Source organism: Seriola aureovittata, chromosome 2 (assembly GCF_021018895.1).
Source record: "Seriola aureovittata isolate HTS-2021-v1 ecotype China chromosome 2, ASM2101889v1, whole genome shotgun sequence".
Lineage (NCBI taxonomy): Eukaryota > Metazoa > Chordata > Actinopteri > Carangiformes > Carangidae > Seriola > Seriola aureovittata.
Window position 1 is genome coordinate 24,636,144 of NC_079365.1, and position 22,965 is coordinate 24,659,108.

General features: G+C 37.6%; 2 protein-coding genes across 5 annotated transcripts in view; both read left to right on the top strand.

The window, feature by feature from the left end:
• LOC130186276 (immunoglobulin-like and fibronectin type III domain-containing protein 1) overlaps nucleotides 1-18,460 on the top strand; it is a 30,966-nt gene extending 12,506 nt beyond the window's left edge. For 2 of the 4 annotated variants that reach the window (XM_056403219.1, XM_056403229.1), the window contains exons 7-27: nucleotides 1,478-1,511; nucleotides 1,639-1,822; nucleotides 1,932-2,045; nucleotides 2,140-2,308; nucleotides 2,512-2,784; nucleotides 2,970-4,049; nucleotides 4,600-4,704; nucleotides 7,280-7,384; nucleotides 9,964-10,068; nucleotides 12,871-12,995; nucleotides 13,166-13,307; nucleotides 13,451-13,744; nucleotides 13,875-14,171; nucleotides 14,479-14,658; nucleotides 14,802-14,930; nucleotides 15,036-15,344; nucleotides 15,736-15,821; nucleotides 15,905-16,097; nucleotides 16,210-16,506; nucleotides 17,374-17,700; nucleotides 17,824-18,460. In XM_056403219.1, coding sequence (XP_056259194.1) covers nucleotides 1,478-1,511; nucleotides 1,639-1,822; nucleotides 1,932-2,045; nucleotides 2,140-2,308; nucleotides 2,512-2,784; nucleotides 2,970-4,049; nucleotides 4,600-4,704; nucleotides 7,280-7,384; nucleotides 9,964-10,068; nucleotides 12,871-12,995; nucleotides 13,166-13,307; nucleotides 13,451-13,744; nucleotides 13,875-14,171; nucleotides 14,479-14,658; nucleotides 14,802-14,930; nucleotides 15,036-15,344; nucleotides 15,736-15,821; nucleotides 15,905-16,097; nucleotides 16,210-16,506; nucleotides 17,374-17,700; nucleotides 17,824-17,828 — 4,553 coding nt within the window. In that variant the 3' untranslated portion in view covers nucleotides 17,829-18,460. The remainder of the gene's footprint in view (nucleotides 1-1,477; nucleotides 1,512-1,638; nucleotides 1,823-1,931; nucleotides 2,046-2,139; nucleotides 2,309-2,511; nucleotides 2,785-2,969; nucleotides 4,050-4,599; nucleotides 4,705-7,279; nucleotides 7,385-9,963; nucleotides 10,069-12,870; nucleotides 12,996-13,165; nucleotides 13,308-13,450; nucleotides 13,745-13,874; nucleotides 14,172-14,478; nucleotides 14,659-14,801; nucleotides 14,931-15,035; nucleotides 15,345-15,735; nucleotides 15,822-15,904; nucleotides 16,098-16,209; nucleotides 16,507-17,373; nucleotides 17,701-17,823) is intronic. The other 2 variants (XM_056403241.1, XM_056403251.1) reach the window with 2 other exon arrangements.
• A 3,501-nt stretch (nucleotides 18,461-21,961) lies between these two features.
• On the top strand, nucleotides 21,962-22,963 carry LOC130177301 (immunoglobulin-like and fibronectin type III domain-containing protein 1). The gene is made up of 5 exons (XM_056388904.1): nucleotides 21,962-22,017; nucleotides 22,208-22,326; nucleotides 22,430-22,563; nucleotides 22,687-22,786; nucleotides 22,869-22,963. The coding sequence occupies exons 1-5, from the start codon at nucleotides 21,962-21,964 to the stop codon at nucleotides 22,958-22,960; spliced, it is 501 nt and encodes a 166-aa protein (XP_056244879.1). The 3' UTR covers nucleotides 22,961-22,963.
• Nucleotides 22,964-22,965: the final 2 nt, after the last annotated feature.

A 22,965-nucleotide genomic window follows, 5' to 3' on the forward strand; every position in this document is an offset into this window, starting at 1 on the left:
GCTGACATTTGACACATAAATGACTCTCTTAGAAATTTACTGAATTTCTGAACCTCAGATTTGAAAATGCCATTTATTCTAGCTTTCTCAGGTCTGAACAAAGATAAGGAGACAGCTCAATGTAATGTTTGATCTGTCAGTTCATGTGCCTGGGCACTGTTGCTCAGTGAGCTAAACTCAAGGTAAGTCCAGATTAAGTGAAGCTTCACGATACTAAAGCTACTCTCGCAGAAATGTAGCAACCTAAGCTACACCAACATAGCAAAAGTAGCTTCATCAGAAGCTACTCCCTTGTTGTAGACATCAGCCCAAGGATGGTTACATGAGGTCATCGTCATATGGAAGTGCTTCTATAGCCACGCATATACATCCATGTATTGCGATAGTTTCACATATTGATCCTTAGTTTTATTTCAGACCAGGGCAGAAAGATCTGCTGTGCTTGAGCTTCAGAAATGTTCTGAGAAATGAAGCTTGTGGACACTACTACCTTGCTACATTATCAATAAAAGGGCTTTGCTACTGAAAAGCTATTTGATTCAGAAAAACCGCAACATAACCACCACACTGAGAAATGGAGTTACACGAGTAACGCCGCTACTTGTAGATACATTACAGCCCAACACTGCTGTCAACACTTGACAGCAGAATTTTATTTGGAGCTAAAGAGAGGCTTTGTGGTGTCAATTAGACAGAGTTGGAACCTCTTCTCTATTACCCCTCTATTAAAGAATAAGTCTGTTGATATTCTCTATTTTTCTGATTGTCTACAAATCCCACGAAAACCAACAACAAACTGATCATAACAAATATTGTCTATGTATCCAAAGCTTGATTGTTTTCAAGAACTATTAAAAACACATCAGCGAGCCACACGCTCCCTCATTACATGAACATAAACACTGTAGTTTATTATGAAACCATCCCACACACACACACCATGCTGCTGTTATAATTACTCACCAAATCATGAAACGTGTATTAATCTGCCAGGGAAATAAATACACTGTTTATACTTGTTTGAGTAACATTTGCTAAAAACTAGAGTGCCAGGAAATCCAAAAGTATTGAGAGACAGACCAACACACTGTGGGCAACTATATATATATATATATATATATATATATATATATATATATATATATATATATATATATTTTTTTTTTTTTTTTTTTTCTTTTCTATAGTCTAGGCCAAATGAACCAAACGGGCGTGAAAGACACTTTAAATGACAATTTAGCTCTAAAAAGAATAGCTAAATTGTCCTTTCACAATAACAATTTGACAACTACATAAGTACAGAATATGACCGTTAAGCTCAACAGCAAAGTGTATTTTATCAAAAAGAAATTGGAAATTGGACAAAGAATGAAACGAGAGAAAGCCTCATACAGTATAAATTAAGGATTAAATTGTCGTTGATCATTCATGGTGTCATTCAGTGATGGACTGTTTTTTTTGGTTTATGGTTCCTCAGATCTCACAGACACCCGAAAAAGACTGAAAAAACGGTGAGTCAAATAATGTAAACTCAGAAACTTGAAAGTCATTCCTACTGTCGTTTTTCTTTCATGACAGTATGAGAGCAATTGTTCCCCATAGACTTTACTGAAATTAGTGAAATCTCTCACTCTGCAGAAACCCTGACGGAACACGTGAGGAAAAGGTAATGGATACAGAGGACAAGATCTGGGAAATTCTGCTTAGTGCGGATAAGAAAGACTATGAGCGGATCTGCGCCGAGTACGGTATCAAAGACTTCCGAGGCATGCTGAAGAAACTCAGCGAAATGAAGAAAGAGAGAGAGGAGGAGATTGCAGAGGTATGCGGCCTACCAATTGCTTTTCTAACAACCAACAAACAGTCTTAACCATTAATTATCTTATTGCCACTTGTTCTTGGTTTTTTATATACGTTTTTTTCTACTGTAGTTTGTGGCACATATCTCCAAACTGAAACCTATTGAGGTCAGCTGCGACGACTGTGCAACAATTGAGTTGGACATGGACCTCAAGGATCCTTTGAGCAAAATCTTCCTATACAAGGTGAGGGATTAACTACTCTTTTCTTTTGTTGTTTGTTTTTTTTCTTAATTACCTGTTGTTATCAGGATGGAAACATGTCTCTAAATTTCTGCAGGATGGCGTCATGGTTCCTTTCAGTAAAGAAGAAGGCGAGACGTTGAAGCATAGTTTGAAACAAATTGGCAAGAAATACGTATTCACGATTAAAAAACTAGGTGCAGAGGATGCTGGACTCTACTCAGTGGATGTTGAGGGCGTCAATGTATTTTCCACAGACTTTAAAGGTAAGTCTTCAGTCAAGAGATTTAATTCAGTTACTTTCCAGTTATTACTGATATACCGTAACTCACTCGAAACATTGATTTATTTCTAACTAGAATTAAATGTGACCCTGGACAGAACAGGCAGTTTAAAAATGGATTGGACAGATGAAAGAAATTAAACAGTCTCTACCTGCTTCTTTTTATGCCTTTCTGAAATCCTGCAGTACCCGAAGTTGACTTTGCTGTCAAGATACATGAGGTCAAGGCAACAGAACGAGAGGACGCGCTCTTTCAATGTGTCCTGACTGCACCCATGAATGAGGTCAAATGGTTTGGCAAAAACGCAGCACTGTCAAATGATAAAAAACATGAAATCATTGTATCTGAAGATAGGCTCATTCACAAGCTGATTGTGCGGGACTGTATGCCTTTGGATGCTGGTATCTATGCTGCTGTGGCAGGAATCAAATCATGCAATGCCTGGCTTGTGGTTGAAGGTGAGAAAATGATTCTCTTCCTACTTTTTTTATCTTTAGGGGTTCTCATTATACAGTACGAATGCCAGTAGCATGCATAAATATGGAATATCTTGCAGATACTTTCCCTGATACCAAATAATTGTTTAATTCTGAATTCAACATTCAGCAAAAAATTAAAATGCATTTGACATTATCTTTTATAGCTGACAAAGATCCTGCCAACAAGGGCAAGAAGGCAGCTCGCAAAACTACTATGGCTGGAGGCGGTAATGACGAAGATCTGATGAAAATAGCTAAGGAACAGCAGGAAAGATATCAGAAAGAAATGGAAGAAAAAATGGAAAAAGCCAAGAAGGCTCAAGAGGAGAGAGAAGCTGCAGAAGCAGCTGCCCAAGCGGAGACAGAAGCAGCTAGAAAGGAAGCGGCTGAGGCCAAAGCTGCAGCTAAAGCTGCGGCTAAAGCTGCTGCAAGGGCAAAGAGAGCAGCAGCTGGAAAGGATGGAGCTGCGAGGAAAAGTAAGAAGGATGCTGGTGCTGCTGGTGGTGCAGGCTCTGCTGCAGATGGTGCTGGAGGCGCTGGAGGTGCTGGCAGCGCTGGTGGCGCTGGAGGTGCTGGTGGCGCTGGTGGAGGTGCTGGTGGCGCTGGTGGAGGTGCTGGTGGCGCTGGAGGTGCTGGTGGCGCTGGTGGAGGCGCTGGAACTGGTGCAGGTGCTGGTAAAGGCATCGGAGCTGGTGTTGGTGGTGGTGGAGGTGGACAAGGTGGAGAAGGAGGTGTAGGTGGGGCTGGAGGAGGAGCAGGAGGAGGAGCAGGAGGAGGAGTTGGAGGTGGAGCTGGAGGTGGAGCTGGAGGAGGAGCAGGAGGAGGAGCAGGAGGAGGAGTTGGAGCTGGAGCTGGAGGAGGAGCAGGAGGAGGAGTTGGAGGAGGAGCAGGAGGTGGAGTTGGAGGAGGAGCAGGAGGTGGAGTTGGAGGAGGAGCAGGAGGAGGAGCAGGAGGTGGAGCTGGAGGAGGAGCAGGAGTTGGAGGTTTGGCTGCAGGTGGAGCAGGAGTTGGAGGTGGAGCTGGAGGTGGAGCAGGAGTTGGAGGTGGAGCAGGAGGAGGTTCGGGAGAAGATTTTGAGAGTGAAGATGACTACGACTCTTTCGAAGATTCTGATGAAGAATTTGCAGGAGAGGGAGGAGAAGGAGGAGAAGGAGGAGAAGGAGGAGAGGGAGGAGCAGGAGGTGGACAAGGGAAGCGCAGGAAGCGCATGAGAGATGGTCCACTCGTTGCAGATACAGTGATAGGTAAGAAATTCATTCACACTGTAATGTATAAAATTTTGCCTTTTATTCTCCTCAATGCCTACGAGGACGCAACCCAATATAAACATAAAAAAGAAATTTGTCTTGAAATATTATCATTAAGCTTATAAGGAGCTGCAGAAGGTCGACTGTATGTATTTTGTTGTTGTTGATGTCTTTCTGTGTTTTGATATCAATCTCCTCTTTACTTCTTTTGGTACATTTTGCAGTTCTCTTGATGTTTATTACTGTATCTGTTATTTACTGTTGTTTGTCTCTTCTGTGAACTTTCAGATTCTTTATAAGATTCTTTATCTTTAATATCTTTAATAATATCCTTAAATCATCTGAAAAATATGATTTCATAAAGATTTTTAAATGAAATTTTCAAAAAAGAAACTAATGATGAAATAATGCCAGTACATAGTTTACATTTACATCAGAGTCAAGTCATATTTAGCTCAGCATTAATATCATGACAGCAAGTGATTAGATTTGTAATAACATCATGTGTAACATTCTGTAAAAAGCTGCTATTTATTATTACTAATAGGAGATAATAATGATGAGGAAACCACAAATCAACAAGGTGAAAAATCTGGGAAAAAAGGCAAACGTTCCAAAAAGAAACTTGGGGAGGTTGAAGAACCTGTTGTTGGTAAGAGATGTCAGAGGCTGCATGTTGTAGAAGACTTATTGACTATTAAAGTCATTTGGGAATGAAAATGACTTTGACATCACAACTGCAGGAAATTGTAAACATTTCCTGACTCATGGTGGCAAGAATTTTGGAATTACCTCCATTTATGCATGAATTTGCTCTAAAATGTGGTCAGATCTTCATATAAGTTACAATTATGAACAAACACAATTTAGTTCAACTAATTAAACACAAATCATTGTGTTGTTCCTGTCCATATTGAAAACATAGGTTGGAAAAAGTGAGTGAATCCTTGGGCTCATGGCATCAACAAACGTTAACTGGAGTCAGGAGTCATCAAACCTGGAGTTCAATCAGTGAAAACAGATTGGCGGTGTGGGTTTACTCAAACATTTTGAACTTGCTATTTAGAAGAAACATCTTCTCATGTGAACCATGCCTCGCAAAAAGGAAATCTCAGAAGACTTACGATCAAGAATTGTTAATTTACATGAAGCTGAAAGGGTCACAGAGTCATCTCACTGAGTTTAGATCTTTATCAGTCCACAGTCGGACAAACTGTCTATAAATAGAGATGATTTACCTCTGTGGCTACTCTCCCTAGAGATGGGTGTCCAGGTACGATGACGTCAAAGGCACAAAGCCGAACAAAGAACCTCACAGTAACAGCCGTATCATCAAGGTGTCGTGCAGCAGAATGTCAGGGTGGCTGTCCAAGAGCTGAAGCTCAGTAGAAGTTGGGTGATGCAGCAGGACAATCACCCAAAACATAAAAAGGTAGCTCCACTACAGAATGATTTCAAACGAAGAAAATCCACCTGTTGGAGTCAGAGTCCAGACCTTAATGAAGTGGAGATGCTGTGGAGTGACCCGAAGAGATCCGCTCACACCAGACATCCCGAGAACATGGCTGAGCTGGAGCTGCTCTATAAGGAAGAATGGGCCAAAATTCCTCGTGGTCTGATCAGCAATTACAGGAAGAGCTTGGTTGCAGTTATTGGTGCTGAAGGAATTTCGACCAGTTTTGAAATCTAGGGGTTCCCTTATCATTACCACCATCACTGAATTTTTAATGTCTGTGTTCAACAGAGACACTAAATATTAAAGTTGTTTGTGTGATATTAGCTTGGGGACACTGCGTTTGTCTCCCTCTTTAACTTATATGAAGATCAGATCACATTTCATGACCAATCAATGCAAAAAACCAGGTCGTTCCAAAAGGTTTAACGTACTTTTCTTGTCACTGTAGATGCAGCTGCATTAACAATAAATGTATATAACACTGACTTTATTAAACCACTGCTCCACTTTGCCAACCACTCAATTAGCTAAAAGCTCCATGTGCCCCTGGCGAATTTCAAGAAACAATTACAAAAAGGTCTCGTCAAGCCTCAATTTGCGAACTGGCTTTGTCCAGGATGTATAAGATTGTAGAATTGGTTTAGCGTTATTTTTATGAATTCTTGAAAACCCTTGCAGTTCTAGACACTAAGTTTAAAAGTACTGTGCAGTTCAGGTCTCATTCATCCCAGGGTGTTAATTGCTCACGTGGTTTTCAGTCCAAAAACAACTGAAACCCCTGGGCTTAAAGTATTAACTCGTTCATTATCTGTTAAATTCACTTAGCCAACATTGATTAATAAAACACAATTATACATGTCTACATCTTTACGTTTGTTTGTGTGCCTCTTATGAGAAACAGAAACTAGTATAGCATGTATGCTATGCTAAATTCTATATTCTCCTCTATTAATCCTTCACGTAGATACATGTAGATATCTGTCTACATTTTTGTCTTGTGTGTAATACGTCTGCTGTTTGCAGACACGTTTGTCTTCATGTTGTTAAATACTTTAATTCATGTGCAAGTCTGTTGTGTAGGGGGTGCACAAATGGAAAAAGTGATTTACCAACAGATGAATTCCATGCGATCTATGATATCAATTATACACATGACAACTGACATGTAATAACAAGATAGTTAAAACTGCCAAAACAGTCACTTCACAATGGCACCATTACAGAACTGATTTTGAATAGCAAGTTGGATATCACCTTTTCCACCACCCACTTCTTCTCCATTGAAGTTAATGTTTTGTTTTTTCCTGTTGCTACTGACATTGTTTCAATGTTCTGTGTTGATGCTTATATTGTTATTGTTACTGTTTTCAGATGGTAATTACGATGATATTGTAATTACCATCAATTGTGTTTTAATATTAACGTCTTCTTTATTTCTTTTGGTACATTTTACAGTTCTCTTGATGTTTATTACTGTATCTTACTGTTGTTTGTCTCTTCTGTGAACTTTCAGGTTCAATTCTCTTAATCTTTAATTAATATCTTTAATAATATCCTTAAATCATCTGAAGAATATGATTTCATAAAGATTTTTAAATGAAATTTTCAAAAAAGAAACTGATGATGCAAGAATACCAGTACATAGTTTACATTTACATTAAAGTCAAGTCATATTTAGCTCAGCATTAATATCATGACAGTAAGTTATTAGATTTGTAATAACATCATGTGTAACATTCTGTAAAAAGCTGCTATTTATTATTACTAATAGGAGATAACAATGATGAGGAAACCACAAATCAACAAGGTGAAAAATCTGGGAAAAAAGGCAAACGTTCCAAAAAGAAACTTGGGGAGGTTGAAGAACCTGTTGTTGGTAAGAGATGTCAGAGGCTGCATGTTGTAGAAGACTTATTGACTATTAAAGTCATTTGGGAATGAAAATGACTTTGACATCACAACTGCAGGAAATTGTAAACATTTCCTGACTCATGGTGGCAAGAATTTTGGAATTACCTCCATTTATGCATGAATTTGCTCTAAAATGTGGTCAGATCTTCATATAAGTTACAATTATGAACAAACACAATTTAGTTCAACTAATTAAACACAAATCATTGTGTTGTTCCTGTCCATATTGAAAACATAGTTTGGAAAAAGTGAGTGAATCCTTGGGCTCATGGCATCAACAAACGCTAACTGGAGTCAGGAGTCATCAAACCTGGAGTTCAATCAGTGAAAACAGATTAGCGGTGTGGGTTTACTCAAACATTTTGAGCTTGCTATTTAGAAGAAACATCTTCTCATGTGAACCATGCCTCGCAAAAAGGAAATCTCAGAAGACTTACGATCAAGAATTGTTAATTTACATGAAGCTGAAAGGGTCACAGAGTCATCTCACTGAGTTTAGATCTTTATCAGTCCACAGTCGGACAAACTGTCTATAAATAGAGATGATTTAGCTCTGTGGCTACTCTCCCTAGAGATGGGTGTCCAGGTACGATGACGTCAAAGGCACAAAGCCGAACAAAGAACCTCACAGTAACAGCCGTATCATCGAGGTGTCGTGCAGCAGAATGTCAGGGTGGCTGTCCAAGAGCTGAAGCTCAGTAGAAGTTGGGTGATGCAGCAGGACAATCACCCAAAACATAAAAAGGTAGCTCCACTACAGAATGATTTCAAACAAAGAAAATCCACCTGTTGGAGTCAGAGTCCAGACCTTAATGAAGTGGAGATGCTGTGGAGTGACCCGAAGAGATCCGCTCACACCAGACATCCCGAGAACATGGCTGAGCTGGAGCTGCTCTATAAGGAAGAATGGGCCAAAATTCCTCGTGGTCTGATCAGCAATTACAGGAAGAGCTTGGTTGCAGTTATTGGTGCTGAAGGAAGTTCGACCAGTTTTGAATTCTAGGGGTTCCCTTACCATTACCACCATCACTGAATGTTTAATGTCTGTGTTCAACAGAGACACTAAATATTAAAATTGTTTGTGTGATATTAGCTTGGGGACACTGCGTTTGTCTCCCTCTTTAACTTATATGAAGATCAGATCACATTTCAAGACCAATCAATGCAAAAAACCAGGTCGTTCCAAAAGGTTTAACGTACTTTTCTTGTCACTGTAGATGCAGCTGCATTAACAATAAATGTATATAACACTGACTTTATTAAACCACTGCTCCACTTTGCCAACCACTCAATTAGCTAAAAGCTCCATGTGCCCCTGGCGTATTTCAAGAAACAATTACAAAAAGGTCTCGTCAAGCCTCAATTTGCGAACTGGCTTTGTCCAGGATGTATAAGATTGTAGAATTGGTTTAGCGTTATTTTTATGAATTCTTGAAAACCCTTGCAGTTCTAGACACTAAGTTTAAAAGTACTGTGCAGTTCAGGTCTCATTCATCCCAGGGTGTTAATTGCTCACGTGGTTTTTAGTCCAAAAACAACTGAAACCCCTGGGCTTAAAGTATTAACTCGTTCATTATCTGTTAAATTCACTTAGCCAACATTGATTAATAAAACACAATTATACATGTCTACATCTTTACGTTTGTTTGTGTGCCTCTTGTGAGAAACAGAAACTAGTATAGCATGTATGCTATGCTAAATTCTATATTCTCCTCTATTAATCCTTCACGTAGATACATGTAGATATCTGTCTACATTTTTGTCTTGTGTGTCATACGTCTGCTGTTTGCAGACACGTTTGTCTTCATGTTGTTAAATACCTTGTTTAATTCATGTGCAAGTCTGTTGTGTAGGGGGTGCACAAATGGAAAAAGTGATTTACCAACAGATGAATTCCATGCGATCTATGATATCAATTATCCATATGACAACTGACATGTAATAACAAGATAGTTAAAACTGCCAAAACAGTCACTTCACAATGGCACCATTACAGAACTGATTTTGAATAGCAAGTTGGATATCACCTTTTCCACCACCCACTTCTTCTCCATTGAAGTTAATGTTTTGTTTTTTCCTGTTGCTACTGACATTGTTTCAATGTTCTGTGTTGATGCTTATATTGTTATTGTTACTGTTTTCAGATGGTAATTACGATGATATTGTAATTACCATCAATCGTGTTTTAATATTAATGTCCTCTTTATTTATTTTGGTACATTTTACAGTTCCCTTGATGTTTATTACTGTATCTTACTGTTGTTTGTCTCTTCTGTGAACTTTCAGGTTCAAGTCTCTTAATCCTTAATTAATATCTTTAATAATATCCTTAAATCATCAGAAGAATAATATTTCATAAAGATTTTTAAATAAAATTTTCAAAAAAGAAACTCATGATGAAAGAATGCCAGTACATAGTTTACATTTACATTAGAGTCAAGTCATATTTAGCTCAGCATTAATATCATGAAAGCAAGTGATTAGATTTGTAATAAAATCATGTGTAACATTCTGTAAAAAGCTGCTATTTATTATTACTAATAGGAGATAATAATGATGAGGAAACCACAAATCAACAAGGTGAAAAATCTGGGAAAAAAGGAAAACATTCCAAAAAGAAACTTGTGGAGGTTGAAGAACCTGTTGTTGGTAAGAGATGTCAGAGTCTGCATGTTGTAGACGACTCTTTGACTATTAAAGTCATTTGGGAATGAAAATGACTTTGAAGTTACAACTGTAGGAAACATTTTCTAACTTAGATGCAGCTGCATTAACAATAAATGTACATAACACTGACTTAATTAAACCACTGACACTTTACAAAGCTCTACACTGCTCCACTTTGCCAATCACTCAATTAGCTAAAAGCTCCATGTTGCCCAGGCAAATATCAAAACAAATTCCAGAAACATCTTATCAAGCCTCAGTGACTGAACTTGCTTCATCCAGGATGTGTAAGATTGCAGCTGGTTCACAATAATTTGTATTAATTCTTGAAAAGCCTTGCAGTTCTAGAGCCTGAGTTTAAATTTATCCCAGGGTGTTAATTGCTCACGTGGTTTTCAGTCCAAAAACAACTGAAACCCCTGGGCTTAAACTATTAACTCATTCATTTTCTGCTAAATTAAGTTAGCCAACATTGATAAATAATACACAATTATACATGTCTACATCTTTACATGTTTGTTTGTGTGCCTCTTGTGAGAAACAGAAACTAGTATAGCATGTATGCTATGCTAAATTCTGGATTCTCCTCTATTAATCCTTCATGTAGATAAATGTAGACATTTGTCTGCATTTGTGTCTTGTGTGTAATACGTCTGCTGTTTGTCTTCATGTTGTTAAATACTTTGTAATTCATGTGCAAGTTTGTTGTGTAGGGGTGCACAAATGGAAAAAGTGATTTACCAACAGATGTTCATGACAGACTTTGAGATTTAGTATTTTTGAGAAATAGAAATATGAAACTGTTATAACAATTATAATTAATTATTAGGATTATTATAATTATTATGTCATAATTAATCATATGAGCTCATTTTGTTGAATCCTACTAAATTTTTTGAAAGTATCTTCACTTTCTTACTGGTATTACTCCAACTTTACAAAGTATCCATGAACAAATTCATCCATGTGACAAGTAAAACATAATAACAAAATGGTCTAAACTGCAAAAAGAAAAACAATCAGCAAATCTCTTCAGTTAATCGAGCCCGTTCACAATGGCACCATTATAGAACTGATTTTGAATAGTGAGTTGGATATCACCTTTTCCACCACCCTCTTCTTCTCCATTGAAGTTAATGTTTTGTTTTTTCTCTTGCTGCTGATATTGTTTCCATGCTCTGCGTTGACACTTAAATTGTTATTGTTACTGTTTTTATTAATGTTATTTGTAAGGCATATCCGACAACAAATGAGAAACATTGGACTGATGGTAATTACGATGATATCCCCTAAAACTGAAAAGCAAAAAACAGAGAAGCGAGTGGTGCCAGTGGTGATAATGGCACGGGGCCAGCAGCAGGCAGTGATGAATCTGCTGAAAATGGTGAGAGTGCAGACGGTGGTGAGCTATCTGCAGCTGGCAAGCGTTCAGGCCGTGTACGACAAGGCCCATTGATCGAGGAGACAGTTAGTGGTAAGATTACGGGTGCTGCATTAACTGCTGCATGGGAAGCACTGTCACTGAACAAAGTCATTTGATGAGCAGATGACTTTTTCAGTGGTTTGAGGGTGAACAGATAAAAGTGTGTGACCACTGAGCAGAATGCTACATTTGATCTCTAATTGGTTAAATGGCCTCTTAGAATGATCAGACAGTTCAGCAAGAGTGGATTTTAACCTTGAGAGTGCTTGTAGAAAATGCTAATCGAATTTGATGCACTAATGGTTTTTGTCTATAGCACACTGTATAATCATTTTTTAAGCTGTCATTATAGTGAAATGAAACAAAACCTACTGTAGTCTTATGTTTTACAGAGAACAGAAGAGCATCGTTTAAATAATTTAATCCTATGGCCTACAGGTTGGATATCAGCAGGCAATTTACTCTTTATTTGTGTCCAGCTCTGTCTCATGTATTATGTTTCTAGACTGTGGGTGTGGGTGTGTGGGTGTGTGTGTGTGAATAATGTTTAAATGTGTCTGTGCGCTGTGTGCATCTGTGTTAACAATCTTGCTTGCCTTTTTAAATGTTAATTCAGGATGAGTCGGTGCATTGAGGTTAATTATTTAAGTGAGCAACTGCAGAACCTTGTTCTTGACACAACTGTAACATTTGTGTGTAGACACACTCTTACATCATTTGAAGATGAAGACACTCTGAGCTGACTTCGGAGGATGATCATGCTATAAAGCAGTTTCTTCACAGTGAATTCACATCAAATAGACAAAATGATCATTTCTTCCACTGACCAAGGAACTGGTCAGTGGAAGGCAACTGAGGCAAGTGAATACCTCGCTGATGACAATGAGCTGTGCCAGGATTTCAACTCTGCAAATTATGAAGTTTAAGAAGGGCACTCCAAAACAAGACAATCAAGCTACACAGTAACCAAGAAGACTTCTTCATCAACTTTAAAATACACGCAGAATGCGCTCTTCTTACATTCCTTACAAACTTGGATTATACAATCTCTTCAAATATATTTTCTGACATCAAATCTGCATTTTAAAATATGTATTTTATAGGTAAATAATAAAATACATAACAGAAATGCAGAAACAAGATGCAAAGCTTTCACAATTGTTTAAAAAGTGAGGTAAGTGTGTACACACCTGGATAACAAGTGTGTAGACCATGCATTCATTCATCCATACATGAATGCATGAATTCCTTGTAATTGTAGAACCACAATTACAGAAACTTGAAACAACTGAGACAACAGCAACTTGTATGCAGCTGTTGGACGTGTGCATTCACTAACTTGCTGGTTGATAAATCCTCAGACCCAGGAGTTCACTTTCATGCTGGGCTTTCTGACTGCAAAGCCATTGTTGGAGAGGCAGCAGAGATGGAGTGCAAAGTGAACAGGGAAGACTGTCAGGGAATCTGGTACAAAGATGGAGAGGAGGTAAGCCCAGCGTCTAAATGTAGTCATTATCTAGCATTTTGGTTTGGATGTTATTGCAGTAATATGGCCCAAAAGGTACTCGTGATAATCATTTATCTATAAAAGTAATCGCTTCAGATCAGAATTTATTTGTATTTGATGTGTTGCAGTAATATGTTTGTTTTTTCCAGATTACATCATCTGAGGGTATAACCATTACAAAAGAAGGAACTTTCCACAGGCTGAAAATTCACAAAGTCACAGAGGAATTTGCTGGAAAATATAAATTTGAAGCGGATGGGCGGAAAACAGAGGCCCTGATTGTTGTTGAAGGTAAAAACCTTTTCTTCACAAAAATGACTCCCCTGCAAACAGAGTACAGAATACAACTCTAAAGTTAATATAATTTGCATAATTACATGCATGCATGACACTGCTTAAAATATCTGTCTGTTTGTTTTTACCAATCACTTTAGATCCACCCAGATTTGATACTAAGGAACTGGAGGCATTTAAAATTCCTGTAACAGTGAAAAAAGGACAGAAAGCTACCTTCAAACTACCCTATATTGGAGGGGAACCTATAAAAGTTCAGTGGTACCTTGACGGTGAAGAGCTTTCGGATGAATCAAATATCAAGCTTGAGCACGCAGATGGGTACAGTCGTCTGCTTCTGACCAAGCTGCAACGCAAAGACAGCGGTGAAATCAAAATGAAACTCAAAAATGAGTTTGGCACTATTGAGGCCTTCAGCCAGCTCATTGTACTGGGTATGTTTAAGAAATATTTTGTACCACACCACATTTTTGTAGTATATAGTACTGTGCAAGTATTTTGTTGTACCTCGGTTAATGCATTCAGCAAAGATTGATGTTCTGTATGCTTTTTTGTTTTTGACAGATAAACCTACTCCTCCAATGGGACCCCTGGAGATTGTTGAGGCATCCTCCTCCACAATTGAATTCAAGTGGAGACCCCCAAAAGACAGCGGTGGCTGCAAGATTGGACACTATATCCTGGAACGACAACAAGTTGGCCGCAACACCTGGAAGAAGTTGGGGCCAATTGGTCCGGATGCCAAGTACAAGGACACTGATGTAGATCATGGCAGGAGGTATTGCTATCGCATCAGAGTGGAGACTGAAATGGGCACCAGTGAGCTGATGGAAACGGAGGACATTCAAGCCGGTACAAAAGGTAAAGTCAGACTGAAATGTTTAAGTTGTGTCATCTTAAAAATAATCCTTCTAAGTAAAGACCTGGTCAAAGCAACATTGAAATTTCAATGGAATTGCTGCCATCAGCCAACAGGCTCTGTGAGTAGTCCCAACATCGCCAAGATTCTAGCACCGCCCATGTCCTGAAAACGATTGGATGACTTTTGCTTTTAGTTGCATTCTTCCAACATCACGATCAATTCTCCCACAATATACAAAGAAAAGCCCGACTTACTGACCCTTTTAAAAATGTAGGAATGATCACATCCCATCCTTTATGTATACAGCATACCCTGGACCTCCATCAGCACCAAAGATTGTGAGTGCCTTCAAGGACTGCATCAAGCTCTCCTGGGCTCCTCCTTCCAACACTGGTGGAACAAATATTCTGGGATACAACCTTGAGAAACGCAAGAAAGGCAGCAACCTGTGGGGCCAAGTCAACCCACATGATGAGATGATCAAAGGTTACTCTATTACATTATTAGAGTTTGATCATATTACAACAGCCTGTTACAACATACAAATGAATGTCTGATGATTTGTAGCTGCCATTCCTGCACTGCATATGTATGGAGTGTGATATACTGTTTGTATGTTTCCCATACAGGGAAGGGATATGCTGCTAAAGACGTGGTTGAAGGCATGGAGTACGAATTCCGTGTGTCAGCAATCAATAATTCTGGAGCCGGTGAATTCAGTGCACCGTCTGAGTTTGTGTTTGCCAGAGACCCTAAAAGTAGGTGGACATTTAGAAATATTATGACATCAGTCATTATTTTATCATCCTAATACTTCATACAGCCTACAAATTTCAGCACTCACTATGAATTATTTGTTGCAGAGCCTCCTGGTAAAGTCATTGACTTTAAAGTGACAGATTCCACCTACACAACCCTGTCCCTGTCTTGGACCAAACCCAAGGACATTGAGGGGGTTGAGGATGAGGCAAAAGGATATTTTGTGGAGATCAGGCCTGCAGAAAACACAGAATGGGATCGCTGCAACACAAATGCAATAACCATGAATACTTTTACAGTGAAAGGCATGAAGTCATTGGCCATGTACTGGGTGAGAGTAATTGCTACTAATGATGGAGGAGAGGGAGAGCCGCAGGAGCTGGATAATTACATCCTCGCTATGCCTCCTCCTGGTAAGAAATTCCCTTCAAATACTTATGTCAAACATTGGTATTTAATGTAATACACCTTTAGTTTACCTAAAGAGATTAATCGGATTTTAGATGCTCCACAAACCCAACTCAGGGTAACCTTGATTGGGATACCTGAAGCCTGGTTTTAAAAAAAAAAAAAATCAAACTAAATGTGTACATTTGCAATTAGATAAGACTAACAACTTACACAACAGTGTTCACATGAAACACCTAAATAAGTTAAATTGGTTGATGTCAGTTTGGTTGAATTATGGTGGTGGGCCTACATTGGGATCAGTAAGAAATGCCCTTTATCCTTAAAAATGCAATTGCCAACATCAAAATAATACCACTATAATAATAACTAACTTTCATCCTGCTGTTCACCCAGTGAGGCCACGGTTCACAGATGCAAAAATCAAGAGTTTCATGGTGGTGAGAGCAGGAAATTCTGCCCGATTCAACATTAACTTTGAGGTAATGACTCCATGACAATGAATTGATAGCAAACTCTCCTGACAAATCTCCTGACAAATCTTACAAAATTATATTCTTTGTAGGCCTCCCCTTGGCCTGAGGTCATCTGGCTGAAAGATGGAGCACCAGTGTCCAAAAAAGTGACCGTCAGCAATGCAGAGGGTACATCCCAGCTTCTGATTCCCTCCTCTGAGCGCTCAGATACTGGAATCTACACAATCATTGTTAAGAACATTGTTGGCCAAGAAACATTCAGCATTGAAATTAGAGTCACAGGTGAGTTTGGTAAAATACTATACCTTTCTCCTCTTTAAAAAAAAAAGACTCCTATTCCATATACAGTAACTAAAGGATGGAAAACCCATTTGTATTTGCATTTGAACTCCAGATGAACCTAAGCCACCAGGTCCTGTGGAGCTTGATGAAAACGTGCCTGGTACAGTGACTATTTCATGGTCCGCATCTCCAGACGAGAAACGTGATGACAGGCTGCACTACATGGTGACTAAGCGTGATTCAAGCAAAAGAACATGGCACACTGTTGCAGATCTCATCTTCAACAATAGGTTCACAGCCTGCAACATAATGCCGGGCCGAGAATATCAGTTCAGAGTCTATGCAAAGAATGACATGGGCTCTTCCAAACCCTCTGAATCACCAAAGTGGCTCATTTCTACCAAAAAAGGTAAATACTTGTTTTCCATGTTTGTCTAATACTACTGACCCATATCTTTATGTGGATTTTTCCCCATTTAAAAATAAACCATACTTCCCGATACTAACCACTAAAGCTACAAACAAAGTTTGAACTGTCTGTCCTTTCTTTACTTATGCATGTATCATAACAGTGTTTCACCAAATCACTACATTCAGTTTGAAAAGACTGATGCCATGGGGTCATTCCTGTTCCCGTGCCATAGGTGTACCACTTGTACCACTGCCAATGTACAGAACTGTTTCTATATACCCTCTGGCTTATATATAGAAGCCCACACAAACATCTTGTAAAGAAGTTTTTTGTTTTTTTATAAACACTATCATGAATTTCCCCTATGGGATAAATAAAGTATGTATCTATCTATCTATCTATCTATCTATCTAGGGCATAAGTCAGTACAAAGGGATATGATTTGAGTCAAATACAACAGTTGTTCAGACCTCACCATCAGTCAATTTCAATGCTCATTTTGGGCTTTCATGCATGAACACATTTATTTTCTGCTTGCATCAAGCGTTAACTATAATGGTCTGTCGATATTCATCCAATTAATTTGGTGAATACATTTGATTTTGACTTGATTTGGTCCAATTATTACACCATATTAAGTATCTTTGAGATGTCTTTTTTTAGGGCTATCCGTACAATTTTAATACTATACTGATTTAACTGTCACATTTTCTATTAGCACAGAAACATGACGTGAGTGTCATTTCTATGAAAACCTCAGAATGTGCTGTACCCGTGAATTTACTTGTAGCACTGACATCAGGTCTGATGTTGAAACATTAGATGAATTCTGATCTGATGCGGTGAACTCTCATTTTCTTCCAGAAAAGTTCACTGTGAAAATGCCAAAGTCGAAGACCTGTAATCTGCAGTGTCCTCCAAGGTTCATTGTGCCACTAAAATTGCACACTGCTCCTCAAGGGTATGAATGCTACATGAGCTGTGCTATAAGAGGAGATCCAACACCTCATGTGACATGGCTCCGCAACAATATTAGTCTGAATACCAACACTAACTACTACATCTCCAACACCTGTGGAGTGTGTTCTCTGCTCATATTGAGGGTTGGACCTAAGGACACCGGGGAGTACAAGGTTGTTGCAGAAAACCCTATGGGGCGGGCAGAGTGCTCCACTAAACTGACAGTCAGAGGTAAATCTTAAACGCAATGTACTTGTATTTTAAAAATATGTTGTCATGTTGACATTTTATAGTGTGACAAAATTTTAAATATGACACTAATATGAAACTATCTTTGTTTTGTTTTTTTTCCAGAATAAATACGCAACACTCGCTGAAGATGATAGAATCGCTCTAAAACTGTAACAGGAGAGAAAAGTTTTGGTCATTTACAGATTCTATATTCTATGTCTTTAGAGTTGAGCCAGCTCTGTCACATGCAGAAAGATTGGTGGTTATTCAAAGTTAAAGTCACAGTCAGGTCTTAGAAATACAATTGATGCTGAAGTAAAATGTTTGTTTTGATTTCAACTGTGCAATCTCAATAAAATGAAGCCTTGAAATTCTAATGAGCAATGTTGCATATTTTAACTGTAATAACATGCATGATAAACAGTAGAGATATTTATACTAAAGGACTAAAGTGTGTAGCAGTGATTTATTGAAATTGATTTATTTAAAAGGGCTATTTAAAGGTGTTTACCTAAATTTGATACAACTATCAGTTTATGTCTTCCAATTCATTTTTAGATGCAGGTTTCTGTTCACTTGTATAGTGACTGTTGGGTTCCAATCGTATTATTTTCATAATTGGGACTCCTCTCCTCGAATGAAACAGAGCAGAAAACATACTGACATGAAAAATTTATACTGTGTGTGATTGTTTGTTGTAGTATGTTATACATAAGAAAATATGTGTGGGTTTGGTGTAAATAAATATTTCATACCGCTATTGTGATGTGGAATTTTTAATCTGCGTGTCACTTTAAAAAACAGTTAAACACTCAGAGAAAAGAGAAAATATATTTAAATGTATAACAAATCACAAAAAGTACTGTCATCATTTAAACATATGATGATAGACTTTGGCATATACTGTGGCCCTGTGTCAAGTCTCGACATAACCAAGTATGAAAATCCATGCCACTTGTTCACCTCCATGAAGGTTTATGTGAATAATTTATGTTCAGTCTTCTTGTATTACCTCTCTGGGCATATTTTTTGTGGGGTCAGACATTAGTCCAAGTTTAGAGTCACTGAAGAAGAGAGGGTCAACAGTTGCACCCAAGGCTAAAACATGTCGGACTAGTGCAGGATGACACCTCTCAGTTTCAAAGACAAGTTCTAATTGCAATGCTAAAATAAATGTTAATTTATTTCTCATCCTTTTAACAAGACATTCAAAATAACTGTGGCTCATTAGTATCAGAATGAGGTGAGGTTCAGCTTGTTTTGTTTGCTTCTCATCTGATAAATCCAGAACAGTGTCAGAATAAATAAAAACATCCATGCAAATTGTCTAATTTTTAGGATAGACTTTCAGCACTTGAAAATCACGGTTCATTAATTCTGACATTTCTTAACATGCAAAAGATCTAAATTTAATTGACACTTACCTCTTAAATGCTGGGATGAGGATCAGGCAGCCTACATGTGCAATTAAGCTAATGGAGAGGCAGCTCAGCCCATGGCACTTCTATGTCACTTCCCATGAGACTTCCCTTTTTAATAAGAGCAGCCAAAAGCACCCTGCTGCAGTTCTAAAGCTTAAATTCCACTTTGGAGGGAGGGTTTACAGAGCTTCACTGCTGCATTTCCTCTGGTGCCCCCTTTTCAAGAACCTATAGCACTTTAGGGCCAAAGTGTATGTCAGTAAACCTATCCCTGAGAGCCACGGTGAAAAAGCAGTGGGTTAGGTTGCTCTGAGTGTCTCTGAAAGGCTTTATTGCCTCTCAAAACGGAGAGCCCACACTCAAGAATCAGCAGGAACCTGGCTGGCAACAGAGAACAGCAGTTTACTTGAAAAAATAGTAAGTAGAAATTATCAATACTGGGCAAAATTCCTAATTACTAACAGATGCTTAGGTATTTCATCAAAATCCTCTTAATTCTATAAACCCATGTATGTATAAAAGTATATGTTCTATGTGCTTATTTGACAGCAGTTTGCATATATGTAATATTGCATGTTTATTAACTTTATGTTTAAATGGTACAGAGATCTAATTAGTTATTGTAAGTCAGAGTTCAAATTAAAATGGCATGCTGATTGCAACTTATGTTTCCAGTTTTTCTTAAGTTCAATACAAAGAGCGGAACCAATAATGGTGAAATGAATAGTGATGTTTATATTAGATATTTTTAAAAAGCAGAACTCATTTAAAAAGGACAATTTTGATGAAAAATCTGTGCAGATGCAAGACAACAGTGGTAGTTGATGAAAAAAGGACACTTATTTGTGTTTTGGCACTAAAATCACCCCTTCACTTCTGTCCTACAAAGATCTGGGGGTTACATTACTTTGCTGAGCTTTAAAGTGATATCTAATTAGCCATTTTATCACACAAAAACGACAAAGTACAAGTGTGTGCTGTGCTATTAAATGGAGCTGAGAAATTTAAGACAGGGACCTGACAACTTATTCATAAATCAGTTCACTCATAACACCCCTTTGCAAAGCTATTTTTTCACTCAGACAAATATAGCTTCACAGCAGTGTACCAAGTGCATAAAACTATTAAATCTGCAGGTACTTCATCAAGTGACAGAACTGAGCATAATTCATTTTATTCTATTTCATCCATTTGTTTTATGCTTTTATGATTATCATAAGGGCTGGATTTTACCCGCTGTCTGTTTTATACTTGTTTAATTTATCATGACCTTTATGAGTGATACTTGTCTTCATCTGTCTTTGTTTAAGTGAGCTCAATAGGGACAAATTCCAATCAATCATGTTGATATGGCAATAAAGTATTGAATCTTATTTTAATCAAATTTAATGTGAATAGTTTAAGAGGCTATCAAATATAATCCAAGAACAAAAGGCTCCTGTCTATGGACTAATGAGATCAGAGATGACATAATGAGATCTTAAAAATTAAGTTAAGATTCACAGAAGCCCAGTGAGGACAGAGTGCTCATATTACATTATACTTGGCCATTCAACATACACTAAAATGTTTACATCACATATACTGTATGTAGAAGTGAAATTTACATATATGATATTTAATCTAATTCAAATTCTACTTGTCAGATTAAATCTTAATAAAAGCAAATAACGTTTATGTTTCTTTAAAAATGGGATGCTCTTATGTCATATATCAGTATGCTATATCATTCTTATTTTAATCTTATTTTTTGTAAAACAAATGATTAAATTACTAAATAATTACTAATTATAACAGATTATTTTTCTTTACTTGCTGACACGTTGATGATTATTTGATTTGTCCTGTATGCTGTCTTGACATGATGTGACTGAAGTTTGCTCATAAAGCAATATATTGGCTTTTGAGTCTGGAGTATGAAACCTGACTAATTATGTACTTCTTCAGAAGTTAATTATGAACTGATTAAAAGTGATTAAGACTATACTTCATCAATGTGACGTTTTATAGTTTCAGAAAACTTTTGATTTAATGACAACTATAGAAAAAACCACCCACATGAAAATATTTGCCTGTAGTGACACATTTTTATTTAATCTTTTTATCTTCTCACTTCCTCCTTCAGAAAAGTCAGGGCTAAACAGAGAGAAAAACCGACATACAAAGATGTTTATAACTAATGTTACATTTGCAGTCAGCTACTTCCTGAGTCAGATAGATGGTTTTATGAGGTATGTGACCTACAGCCGGCAAAAGTAGGCCTGTCACTTGTAGGAATCTACACAGGGAATGTCAAGTATTTTGATCACAGGAATTCTTCCACTTATGGTCCAGATAGAATTACCAACTCATGGCACCTTGCACCATTTGCCTGAAATATTGATATCCTTCTCTTTGTTTAACAGTGACTTCCCACAATAAAATTGACACTTCAGTATTATGTAGCCCAATTTTTTTGTTATTGAGAAGAATAAATTATGTCCCATTACATGTTTACTGTCTCACCAAGGATAGACATTATTAAAAATGCCTCAACATAAAATAAAAGTGGACATACTGTTAAAACAATAAGTGATATCCATTGCAGATTCGGACTATCTGGAATGGGAAATCTTATGGCTTTTAACAGTGGTCAAGATTTGTACATTAGCTCCAGATTACACTGAAATCCCATTATAAGATGTGCATTGACATGGGAACAAATAACCCTATTAAAAAGTCCAGCAACTGTCAAAGTGAAGACCAATTAAGATGGTATATAAGCAAACAATGCTTTCACTTTTTAGTATTTTAAAAGTGCATTGTAATACTTTTGCATTAACAGAGAAGCTGCTGTCAAGATGTTTAAGATACGTAAAACTAAAGATGAGGAGCCGACTGCTCCAGGGCAGGGTAAGTAACTTTACGGTTTCAAAACTTCCCCGTTACTGCCAAACAACTTACATGATCAAAACTATTTGTATGCATTTGTCCTTTCTTGAGACATAGTATGTCTACTAAATTTTATCAAAGTGATTTAATCCAATAGAAATATTCTTCAAGTTCTTCATAAATAATGCAATTTATTCTTATTTAATCACAGTGAGGATTAAAAAGAGGTCAAGGGTGCCTGGAGTAATGATCACCCAATTTGTGGAAGAACTGCCTGAAGGCATGAGCACACCAGATTTCACTCGGAAACCAATTGCCCTGACGATTCAAGAAGGTAAGGGAGAATACCACCTCTAATTACACATATTAATTTCCTTTGACTGTGATGCCTCTAAAATAATAAACTTGCTGTATTATTCTTGTTGCCTTTCCTGCAGGAAAAGTGGCAATCTTCAGAGCAATAGTTACTGGCAAACCAACACCAACTGTGACCTGGGTGAGAAATAATGGAGAAATTGATGAGAGATTCAAAATCTTGTTTGAGTCAAGTTCTGGTGAACACCAGCTGCAGGTAAGGGCATTGACCATCAGTTCATCAAGAGTGCTAAACTTAACTGACAAATCAATAAATCAATCGGAATGAACAGTAGGTCCTCTTGCACTAAAATATTATTAATCATGCATTGACTGATAGATTCCAGATGTATCAGTGGATCAAGCTGATACCTACAAGTGTTTTGCCGAAAATGAATATGGAAAAGCGATTGTAACTGCTGCCTTAAATATTATTGAAGGTGAGGTCCACTATATATTAAATTAAAACTAAATAAGATAAATTACATCTGTCTCATGTCACTTTAATTTCTTCCATTTTAGTTGGCTATAAGAAGAGCAAAGCTATGCAACAATCAAGAACAGGTACACAGTCTTTAATTAATTTTAATAATGCAATGTCAATCATGCATTGAACTGA